Source organism: Gorilla gorilla, chromosome 12, assembly GCF_029281585.2.
Source record: "Gorilla gorilla gorilla isolate KB3781 chromosome 12, NHGRI_mGorGor1-v2.1_pri, whole genome shotgun sequence".
NCBI classification, from domain to species: domain Eukaryota; kingdom Metazoa; phylum Chordata; class Mammalia; order Primates; family Hominidae; genus Gorilla; species Gorilla gorilla.
The window spans coordinates 113314160-113326507 of NC_073236.2; the positions used below are offsets into that span (position 1 = coordinate 113314160).

General features: G+C 48.0%; 1 protein-coding gene across 4 annotated transcripts in view; it reads left to right on the forward strand.

The window, feature by feature from the left end:
* CIB4 (calcium and integrin binding family member 4) overlaps positions 1 to 12348 on the forward strand; it is a 60588-nt gene that overhangs the window by 44554 nt on the left and 3686 nt on the right. For all 4 annotated transcript variants that reach the window (XM_055377605.2, XM_055377606.2, XM_004028966.4 and 1 more), the window contains one exon: positions 2020 to 2161. In XM_055377605.2, coding sequence (XP_055233580.2) covers positions 2020 to 2161 — 142 coding nt within the window. The remainder of the gene's footprint in view (positions 1 to 2019; positions 2162 to 12348) is intronic.

Here is a 12348-nt window from a genome sequence, read left to right on the forward strand (position 1 = left end):
AGCTTTCAATTGAAATTAAGCTAGTAATTGTCTGTCTTCCCTTACATCAGTCAGTGGCTCTTACACTAAGTGGAAAGTATTACATTTTTATGTTTTTAACAAATGGATTCAAAATCCACTGACATTCTTTATTTGGACAGTATCCAAACAGGTCAGAAGAGTCTGTTTCTATATTTCCAGGTATGTAATATAAGCATTTCTATAGGTGATACACATGTTTTTAACCACAAAAATCCCATTTTAAAAATATTCTCTTCAAAGCATGAGTTTCTTTAGAAAAGCAATAACGCTAAAATGAGTCACCTTTACCTTGAAAAGTCAAATGAAATTGAGTTCATTTTTTGGTGGATATTTGCTAGGTAGCACACTGCCAACAGCTACTTGTCATCATGGAAAGGTCAGCAAATTTGGAACACTTGTCTTTTTGTGCCAGGACAACATATAACTCATCTTTAAGTTTGATAGCTCTTTTAAGAACTCTTCCAAGAGCTAAGCAGCAAACCTCCATGTGGTTCAGAAGATTTTCATACTTACTTTCCTTCTGATTACAAATCACTGTATAAGCTTTACTTTTTTTTTTTTTTTAGATGCAGTTTTGCTCTTTTTGCCCAGGCTGGAGGGCAATGGCGCAATCTCGGCTCACTACAGCCTCTGCCTCCTGGGTTCAAGCGATTCTCCTGCCTCAGCCTCCCGAGTAGCTGGGATTACAGGCATGCGCCACCACGCCCGGCTAATTTTTTTTGTATTGTTAGTAGAGACGGGGTTTCACCATTTTGGCCAGGCTGGTCTTGAACTCCTGACCTCAGGTGATCCACCTGCCTCGGCCTCCCAAAGTCCTGGGATTACAAGCTTGAGCCACCGTGCCTGGCCAAGTTTTACTATATTTTAACTCTTTTTTTAAAAAAGAACCATTTCAATGCCTTCTGCTGTACTTTAGTTATTTCTGGGCTTACCTTCCTGACTGCAGTAGCCGGCAGGAAATCCTGCAGGGAAGTCATTTGGCATGTGTCACCATCCTGCATCCTCACCCCAGAATTCTTTTCCATCCTGGAGCAGCCACGCCCCTCGATGAGTACCTTCACTTTTCCCCAGCAATGGTGTTTTTATTAAAGACATTCATTTACTATTCAGTCCATGTCTCTGTTTCCTTTAGTGGCTTGCAGAAATGTGGTTTTTCACATACAGAATCTAGGAAAACCACATTAGAAAATCTATACCTTTATTTAACTATTTAACAAAGCTTTCACAGTGTGAAATTTGTTCAAATACTTATTTCTGTATATCTTCGGCAATATTTTCTCTGCATCTTCCAACGTGCTCACATGTTGTGTCATAGGTACTATTCGTGCTACCAGCAGCTACCACATCAACTGTCCTGTTTTCAGTCTCTATAAGACATGGTTTGTGTGTGTGTGTGTGTGTGTGTGTGTGTGTGTGTGTGTGCAGATAAGTCATGTGACATGGATCTAAGGAGTGTATTGGTGTCCTGGCAACCACCTCCCTCCCATCACTACTAGCAAAGACAAGGGGAGGTCCCCAGGGAAAAGAAGCTTGGTATCTCATTCCCTGGCTGGCTATGCGCTTGGGCAGTGAGCCTGTTGGCTTGCCTTGCACCTGCCTGAGCACAGGACAAGAAAATTGATGCAGGACTTCTTGTTATTTCTGCCTGGATGCTCATGATTTCTACCTCATAGAGAAGGACTCGTATTTAGAGTAGGAGAGGTTTCAGCTCTGACAATCTCTTGTTCATTTGCATTTGCATTATAACCATTATCTTCAACTGTGGCATCCTTGCAGGAATCTTGTGAAGTCACATATCCAACTGCAAGATTCATCCCCGGCACCCCATCACGCCCAGGGTCCTGGCTCAGTGAGCCACCATCTACTCTGATATTTACATTGTGGCTGTTGCTTTCATCTCAAACCCAGAACACAGTGTTTGCAATAGATGAGAGAGACCCAGGGAGACACAGCCCCGACCCTGATAGACCTCCTCCCTGCTCCTCCTGTCGCCCACAGGTCAACCCTTTCAGAGACCGTATCTGCAGAGTGTTCTCCCACAAAGGCGTGTTCTCCTTTGAGGATGTGCTGGGCATGGCATCTGTGTTCAGCGAGCAGGCCTGCCCAAGCCTGAAGATTGAGTATGCCTTTCGCATCTATGGTAGGTGCTGTGGGGGACTGAGGGGTGAGGGGTGGAAGGGCCATAGAGAACATACCATATCTGGACTCCATTATCAGTTCATTGATGGATGGCATTAACTGGGGTGTGCTTGGGTATCTGTGGGTCCGTGTCATATTTTGCATGTACCATGGAGTAAAAAAAAAGATTGAGAATGACAGCATCAATGGACAGACTCCCCTCCGTGTCATCAGAGGGCAATGGGGTCATTGGCGTTGATATTTGCTGGTAGTGTGTGGTGTGTGGGCAGGCGAGAGAGAGAACCACATATGCATGTAAAGGATTTATGCTTATTTGGCAGAAGGAACGTTGGATGGGAAGTTAAGAAAATTTGAACAATCTTGGACAAATCATTTCACCTTTCTGGGGCTCAGTTTTCTCATCTGTAAAATGAGGGGATAGGGAGAGATAATCTCTGAGGCACTTTGACATTTTTTGGTCTCTGACTCTGTCTCGGGTAGTCACAAGACTCTGCTGAAGTTCTGCTCTTCACCAGGCAAATGTCTGCTTAGCACAGCTGGGATGCAAGGGAATTCTCAAAAGGAATCAAAAGGAAAGAAAGAAGTCTTAAGATGCTTTCAAACAAACCAGGTGCAAGTCTTCAGTGCATCCTGATAACTCTTTGGCCCCAAAGGACTTGCACATTTAGACTTGCTCATTCGCATCTCACGTTCCTTCCTTTCCTGCCAGCTCCTCCCCAGTCTCCACATGGTGGACTCCATCTCATTTCTGCCTCACCCAAGTGTGATGTGAATAGAAGACAGTAGAAGAGCTTTAAGCCAGAGGGACCTATGAGGCCTCAGTTTTTTCATCTGTAAAAAGGACTTAATATTTTTTATCTCATATGTCCTCAGGTTCAGCATTTGGTAAGCACACATGAAATCACAGAGTCCCCTCCTGAGAATGGCTGAGTAAACTCCTATCATAGGTCACTCCTGCAGATAGCAACTATAAAACTCTACATATAAAAATCAACTAGCTGGTGGCATTGCAAAGCTACCAAAAGCGAGATGTGTTCTAGAGAGATCTGATGCCTGGAAGAAGGAAACGGTAGTAGATGGGTTTTCCTTCACCCACTTTTTTTATTTTTAACTTTTTTATCCTGAAGGTAGGCTTCAGTGAGTGGAAACACTGGACTCAGGCAGGCTGATGGAAACACTGGGTTCTTTCTGACTTGAAAAGCCAGAGAGTTTGGGGCACACACAGCCCCTACCAAGTGAGGGAGAACCTATGAAAGAGAAAGGGAGTCCAAATGTTGTGTGTAAACTATGCCCATATCTCTTTCTGACCTCTACACCGCATACACGAGGGCAAACTCAAAGCAGCTCAGCTAAGGATAAAAGAACTAAACTGAGATTTGAGCTGCCACCACATTTTAACCAGATCCATGAGTGACAGGGTTTGCACTTTGAGTCGAAATCAATTGCCTGCTAAAACCAAAAATTCAGCACTCTTTGGAGAAATACAGAGTCTCTACAACAAAACATTTATAATATCCAAGAAGCTATTCAAAATTGTACACAATGTACAAAAATTTGTTTTCATTGATGAATTCTCAAGAATGGAGACTGACTGACATGACCTAGATGTTGGAATTAGCTAATAAAGATTTAAAAATAGCTATTATAACTGTATTAGTCAGGATTCTGCAGAGAAACAGAACCAATAGGCTATTTATATGTGTATATGTGTATATTTATATGTGTATATGTGTATATGTATGTGAGTGTATGTGTGTGTATATATATGTGTGTGTGCATATATATGTGTGTGTATATGTGTGTGTGTATATATGTATATGTATATATGTATATATACACACACATATATATATACATACACACACATATCTCTACATATATATGTAGAAAGAGAGAGAGATTTATTCTAGGAACTGGCTCATGTGATTATGGAGGCTGAGAAGTCCCATCATCTGCTGTCTGCAAGCTGGAAAGCTAGGAAAGGCGGTAGCATAATTCATTCTGAAGGTCCAAGAACCAGGAGCATCAATGTCTGTGGATGGGAGAAGACGGATGTCTGAGCTCAGAGAGTACAAATTCATCCTTCCCCCACCTTTTTGTTCTGTTGGACCCTCCATGGATGGAGCAATGTCTAATTGGTGAGGACAGATCATCTTTACTCAGCCTATTGATTCAAATGCCAATCTCTTCCGGAAACACCCTGACAGAGACACCCAGAAAGAATCTGTTGCCAGCTATCCGGGCAACCTTAGCTCAGTCAAATTGACACGTACCATTAATCATCACAATAATCATGCCCAAGGATGTAAAAACTGCTCATAACAAATGAAAAGATAGGAAATCTCAGCAGAGAAGCAGAAACTATAAGAAAGAATCAAATGGAAAATATAGAACTGAAAAATAAAATATCTGAAACAAAAATTCACTGGATGAGCTTAACGAGAGAATTGAGATAACAGAAGAGTCAGGAAACTTGAAGACACAACAATAGAAATAACCTAATCTGAAGAACAGAGAGAAAAATTATTCAAAGGAAAGGGGAACAGAGCCTCAGAGACGTGCAGGACAATAGAAAGCTCTAACATGTATCTAGGTGGAGTCTGACAAGGAGAGGAGAGAGTGATCGGTGCAGAAAAGATATTTGAAGACATAATGGCCCCAAATGTCCTACATTTGATGTAAGACATAGATTTACAGTGAACTCCAAGCAGGGTATATAGAAATTAAATCACATACCCAAATTCTGTTGGCTTCATGGGCCCCACCTGTCCACACCAGCGTTCCTCCTTCTTTACCGCAAGTATTTCTGGGAGTTTCCATGGGGATCCCAATGCATCCAGGGAGTTGGAGCCCTCTAGCCGCTGCTCCTCTCGGCCAGGCCTCCCACAGGTGGCAGCTGTGCTGGCTCAAGCCCCCATCAGTGCTCTCTGGCTGGGGTCGCTCCTCTGGGAAGATGCCAGCCCAGGCTTGCTGTTTCTGTCTTAGCCAAGAGTCTTTAGGTTGCAAACCACAGAAACTTACCTATGTAAATACCACTGATAAGAACCAGCACTAGATGAGTTTTCCATTGTGTAAGAAATTACCACAAGCTTAGAGGCTTTAGATTACATACATTAGTAACCTCACAGTTTCTGTGGGTTAGGAGTCCAGGCATCACTTAGTTGGGTCCTCCTCTTAGGGTTTTGCAAGCTGCCATCAAGGTTCTGGCTGGGTTGCCTTCTCACCTGGAGGGTGCTTGACTGGGGGAATCTGCTCATGAGCTTGCCCACGTTGTTGGCAGAATTTACTTCCTTGTGTCTGCAGGACTTAGGGCCTTGACTTCTTGCCGGCTCTCAGCCGGAGGCTGCCCTCAGCTCCTGGACACATGGGCCTCTCAACCTGGCCACTTGCTTCTTTAAAGACAGCCAGGGGGAGAGACTCTTGAGTCACCCCACTGGCAAGATGGAGTAATAAAAGACAGCGTGATGGTGGAGGTGACAGCCCATCACTTTTGCCAAGTTCCATTGGTTACAAGCAAGTCACAGTTCCCACCCACACTCAAGGGGGTTGGGGATTATATGAAAGCCTGAGCACCAAGATGTGTGGCTCTTAGGAGAGAGGTCACTAGAGTTCATCTGCCAAGAGCACTATGGAGCCCACGGTGGAAGTGAGGCAGGACTCCTGGGGCCCTAGGGCACAGCTGGATGAGAGTCAGGAAGCCAGGCAGCTGCGGTCTCCTCTCCATGGCTGCCTCGTCTCTCATCTCTGCCTCTCTCTGTGGGCTTTCCTTCTCCTTCTGCAGATCTGCTATACCTCTGTGCCCACAGGCCAAAGATGACTCCCCGGCCCCCACATGGCCTGCATGCTTCACTCTGAGTAGCCACAAGCATCTCTGTTTCTCCCTTCTGTTTTCTCACCCAGCCAGTGATCTAGCTTCCCCTGGGATAGGTGACCAGCCTCGCCCAATCACCTGCAGCCAAAAAGAAGCAGAGTTGTGAAACAAGCATGGCTCCAGAGGCCTGCCACTGGGGTGGGGACACTTCTCTGAGACGGTAGAGCGTAGGGTGGGCAGAGGCCACAGAAGACGTCTGCCTCCGCTGACTTTCCATGGTTTCCTGAGCTAAACAAACAAAAACACTCAAACCCTTCAGGAGTGAGGTGAGCAGAAGGTTCTCCTTGGGCTTCAAGGCACAAGCTAAATCGTGTTCAGCTGCGACATGGGGAGAACACCCACTGTCCCCAGAGGTCAGACTGAGAGCCTCAGGGTAGATCAAGGACTAGACACCACAATATCCCCCACAATGTCTTTGTATCTTTCTCCCCACTCTCTCTCCAGGCCCCTTGGAGCACAGAGGTTCCTTCCTCCAGCCTCAGCACAAACACAAAAAGTTCAAAGCCTTCATTGCAAATCAGCTGTGCAAATAGATGCCCAGGGGCTCATAAACGCCCAGGCTTCATCAGATAGACTCAGACAAACCTGAATTCTCTCTGGGCTCAGAAGGTTTCTTTACAGAGCTGTCAGCAAGATTAGAGATGGGACACGTGGATCCTGAGCCTGCGTAGTAAGTCGAGGAGGGAGTGGTCCACAGTGAAGGATGAAGAAGGATCAAAAAAGAGGGGAAAGGAGACAGAAAGGGAAAGGAGAAGGCAGGCACGGTAACTGTCATGGTGATGATTCCGTCCAAAGACGGAACTCAGTGCTCCGGCCCCTTGCTACCCCCGGTGTGGCCCACAGACCAGCAGTATCAGCACTGCCAGGAAACTTATCAGAAATGCAGAGCCCCAGGCCCCACTCCACCCACTGGATCTGAATCTGCATTTTAGCAAGATTCCTCTGCGCTTTAACGTCTAAGAAGCATTGCTCTAACCCACTGCTTCTCACACTTGGCTGTACGTTGAATCACCTGTGAGTTTTTTTTTCTTTTTTTTAATACAGATGCTTGGGCCCCAGCTCCAGGGACCTGATGGAATGGTATTGGGTATGTCCTGGTCCCTGGGCTTTTTGGAAGCTCCCTGGATGGCTCGAATGAGCAGCAGACTGTGAGAACTGTTGCTCTAAACTGCTGCAGGAGCTAGGGTTGCATTCAGTGATGTGGAGTAGTGGCCACGGTATTACAAAAAAGAAAAAACAAAGTCTGGAGTCAGGCAGTCCAGAGTTGAGGCAATGGCTTCAGGAGGTTACTGAGGGCCCAGGCTCCTTCAAGCTTCCTATTCTGCCAACAGTCGGGGACCATTATCCTCATAGTTACAACATGACTTCCGTGCCCAAAGACATCTCCTCTTCATTTCAGGAAGAAAAGGTGAGAGGAGAAGGGATCAGGACAAAAGTACGTCCAAAGTGCAGATAAGTCCACTCCCCTTTCACAAGCTTTCTTGGAAGCCCCACCCGGCATTTTTGGTTTATATTTCACTGGCCAGAACTATGTCACCTGGCTACCCATAGCTGCAAAGGAGACTTAAAACATCCAGCTACACATTTTAAGCTGGACATGGTGTCATCCTGAAAAGAAACTGCAGTTATGTTAGTAAGAAAGACAGGAGAATGGCTTTTGGTCAAGAATCCAGCAGGGGCTGGGTGCAGTGGCTCACACCTGTAATCCCAGCACTTTGAGAGGCTGAGGTGGGTGGATCACCTGAGGTCAGGAGTTTGAGACCAGCCTGGCCAACATGGTAAAACCGTGTCTCTACTAAAAATACAAAAGTTAGCTAGGCATGGTGGCAGGCACCTGTAGTCCCAGCTACTCAGGAGGCTGAGGCAAGAGAATCACTTGAACTTGTCAGGCGGAGGTTGAAGTGAGCCGAGATTGTGCCACTGCACTCCAGCCTGGAGAAGAAGAGTGAGACTCTGTCTCAAAAATAGAAGAAGAAGGAGAAGGAGAATGAGGAGAAGAAGGAGGAGAAGAAGAAGGAGAAGGAGAAGGAGGAGAAGGAGAAGGAGAAGGAGAGGAGGAGGAGGAGGAGGAAAGAAGAAGGAGGAGGAGGAAAGAGAATAAGAAGAAGGAGAAGAAGAAGAGGGGGAGGAGGAGGAAGAGGAAGGGGAAGGGGAGGAAGAGGAAGAGGAAGAAGAAGAAGAAGAAGAAGAAGAAGAAGCAGCAGCAGCAGAAGCAGCAGCAGAAGCAGCGGCAGCAGCCAGCAAGGACAGCCACACCTCCCTGGAGCTTACCTACTGGCCTCCAGGTCCTGCTCTGAGAGACACTCTGGTCTCCAACTGCTCACTCTCCTCTCTCTGTACCTCTGGAGAGAGTTTCCACTGGTGAGAGACTACCATCCCAGCAATGTCTTCCTGCTCCCATCAGCACAGCCTCCACCAGTTAGGAATTATGCCCAGGCAGGTACTGGAGCACCTGTGGCAGGTCTCCCCATACCTTCCCAGGGACTGATGTCACGGCAGGTGCAGGTGGCTGGGGAGAGGCAAAGGAAGAAACCTCAGTTCTCACAAAAGTCACGGTGAAAGGAGCCCTCCTTCCCTCCACCACGGGTTGATTTCTGTGAAAGTCCTGGGAAACTGCAAGTAGTAAGAATGACAGAGACTTCGAGTGATGATGGTCAGAGTCTTCGGGGGGCCTGAAGGCTGAGCCCCGACTCCACCAGCTCTCTGAGCCCCTCCTAGCACTGTTGGGAGAGAGCAATAAGAAGGCTCCAGCCCCTCCCAAGTGGTATCAGGCTGCAGAGGCTGCCTGGGCTGGTCAGCCTCCTGGAGCTCTCAGCCCCCAGCCCCTCCCAGGCTGCCCTACCCTTGCCACCCCCAAAGGAGGGAAACTGCCCGGGACTATATTTACTCTAGCAAATTATTCTGTTTCCAGATGGCTTGGGGCCAAAGCCATGTCATTTGCTGCAGTCTCTGCATAGAAGAGCTGGGCCAGCAGGACGCCTGGGGACACCGCAGGGTCTCTGAGAGGCTGCAGAGGTTCCCAGCAGCAGTGTAGTGTCACTGCAGCTGTCCACCATCTCCAGGCCCAGGGGCTGGTCCCTTCGTCCCCTTCACCTGCTCTGAGCCATTTCCCATGGAGGTGGCAGCAGAGCCTGTGCAGGGAGAGAGGCTCCAGTCCTGGCACTGACAAGCATTCAGCCAGGGAAGGGGCACTGCTGGAGGAGTGAGGGGAACTTACACCTTCCACACCCATATCCTGCCATGGGGAACAGAGACAAGTCTTGGCTCTGCCACCAAAGGACCCTGTGACATGAGCAAACCTGGGCCTTAGTTTCTCTAGTAGAAACGAGTATGGAAACTGGTAGAAACCAATGCAGCTCTAGTTCCTTTCCTTCAAGGTGGGTTTATAAAGCCTCTTCGGTTTGCACTTTTAGTGTTTAGCAATCAAGCGATGTAGAATTGAGCCTCTTAGTATAAAAGATATATATAACTATACTAAGTTATAGCGTTGTATATTTACTAAGTAGTGATGATAACTATATATACTAAGATATATTAGTATAGAAGATGCTTATTAGATATAACTAATATGCTTATTCTTATTTATATCTAACCTTCTATACTGAATATCTTCTATATTCCAGGTGATGTCCATGTATTTTCTTATTTAATCTCCACAGCAACTCTGCAGAGGTACTGCTATTACTCCCGTTTTACAGATGAGGAAACTGAGACTCAGATAATGAATTAGGATTAAATTTGGTGGCCAAAGACAGTATAACACAGGTAGCAGTGGCTTAAGCAAGATAGCTTCCAAGATTGCTGAAAGCTATATATTTATTTAGTTTGTAGAAGTCAAGAGGTAGCTACCCACAGTTGTTCTTTTTTTTTTTTTTTTTTTTTTTTGAGACGGAGTCTCGCTCTGTCGCCCAGGCTGGAGTGCAGTGGCGTGATCTCGCTCACTGCAAGCTCCGCCTCCCAGGTTCATGCCATTCTCGTGCCTCAGCCTCCCGAGTAGCTGGGACTACAGGCGCCAGCCACTACGCCCGGCTAATTTTTTGTATTTTTAGTAGAGACGGGGTTTCACTGTGTTAGCCAGGATGGTCTCGATCTCCTGACCTAGTGATCCGCCTGCTTCGGCCTCCCAAAGTGCTGGGATTACAAGCATGAATGTAATCCACAGTGTAATCCACCGTGCCCGGCCAGTTACCTATTCTAAAGCTCTCAGTGTCAGGGATCCCAGGTCCTCCTATCTTGTCGCTTTATCCTTCATTCCCAAGGTCACCTCATTATCCCAGACGACCACACCTTCTCTTTATAGATGGTCCCAGAAGTTGTCTGTGCCTCTTCTGCTTACACTTCATTGGCCAGAACATGGTCACATGGGCACATCTAGCAGCAACGGAGGCTGGCAAATGTAGTGATTGTTTAGGGTGATCCTCTGCCCATGAAAGATTGGCTCTTTATTGCAATAAAGGCAGTTAGGGGTGGTTAAGAGCATAGACTTCCCATTAAGTGAGACTGCCTGGGTTTAATCCTGTCTCCATCACTTACCAATGGTTACCCTGGGTAGTTCATTTGTTATTTATTCAACAACAGCCATTGAGCGTCTACTCTGTCCCAGGCATTGTTCTGTGCACTAGGGATATAGCAGTGAGCAAAAAGACAAAGATGTCTGCCCTTGTGGAATTTATATTCGAGTGGAGGGAAATAAACGAGCTAATAACACATAGTGTGTTGGGGAGTATTCTGTGATGGGAGAAGGACAAAGCTGGGAAGACATGGGAAGTGCATGTTTTCACAGGGGCTGGGTAATGCCCTAGGAGGAGCCGACACTTGAATAAAGACCTAGAGGATCTCTGGGTGAGAGTGTCCCGAGGAGGGGGAGCCTCTGTGCAAAGGCCCTGAGGCAGGAGTGTGTCTGGCTTGACTGAGCAAGGAGGCAGAGTGAGGGTGGGCTGACTTGGGGATCAGGACTTGGGCTCTGCTGTGGGTGAGACGGGGCTGCAAGAAGAGGGCAATGAGGAAGGAATGACGATCAACAGATCACCCGGGCTGCTGTGTTGGGAATAGACTTCCGGGGGCAGAGAGAGAGGAGGGAAGCTCAGCAAGGGACTGCCAGGGTGACCTGGAGAGAGGCAACGGTGGCTGGGCTAGGGTGGGGTAGTGCATGGGAAGTGGGGGGAGCTGGGAGGATTTGCCAACCCATCGCCTGTGGGGTGCAAGGGAGAGAGGTAAGGGTGACTCCAGGTTGGCCTGAGTGGCTGGAAGAGTCCCGAAGAGTCCCACTTCCTAGGGAGGGGACAGCTGTGAGTGCAGCAGGTCTAGGGGTAAGGGCTGGGGAGCGGAGCATGAGGAGCCTGGGCTTGGACATGTAGCATATGAGGGACTATTGGGTAGGAGCAGGAAGGCAGGTGCATATGTGAGCCTGGAGTTCGGGGAGAACCCCAGGGTGGAGACATACATTTGGCATTCATTAGCCTATAGGTGATATTTGAAGGTTGCAATGAGCTGAAATGAGATTAAGGAGGTAAGTAGGGTTATGTAATCTGTGCATGCCTCAGTTTCATAATCTCTGAAGGATTAAATGCAGTGAACTGCAAAGCGCTTAGACCACTGCCTGGCCACAGCAAAAACATCTGTGCTTGCTGTGGTGGTGATTATTATAATTCACTCAGGCAGCTGTGTTTACCACCCGGCCCATCCAGTGAGGGGCTCGGTGACTGTGCTGGGAGCTCTAGGGGAGTGGTGCTGAGAATGCCGGACATCGCCTCACCTGCCATTCAAGGCCTTCACAACTCGGCCTGCCTTCCAGACTTAACCCCTGATGCTTCTCCACCCAGGCCCTCCCCGCACCCTCTGCTCCCCTCACACCATGCCAGTCACTCCTGCCAAGCACCCCAGGGTGGCTCCTCTGCTGCTGTCCCTGCCTGGCATCCCAGGGTGGCTCCATCTCTGCCGCTGTCCCTGTCTCCCCAGGGTGCCTCGGTCTCTGCCCGCTGGTGGCCTGGCACCTCCTCCACCCGCCGTCCCTCCAGGTCATGCTCTTCCAAGGTCTGTTGAGAAGACCCATTTAGGCAGCCCTGAGGGATAAAGGACACCCCTCAAGGTGGCTCTGTGGGAAATAGGGTCAGGTGGACCCTGACTCTTCAGTACTCAGGAGGTTTATGTAATGACCATATTTTATGGCCCTAAAAGGAGGACCCAAGGCCTGGCCAGGCTCAGGGCAGCACTCCCTGACTGGCGGGATGGTGGGTGGGCACTTCCGAGCGCTGTCCTGGAAGGCAGGGGCCCTGGGCTGTGGCTGCAGTTGAGGAACTAGCAGCCGGCACACGCGG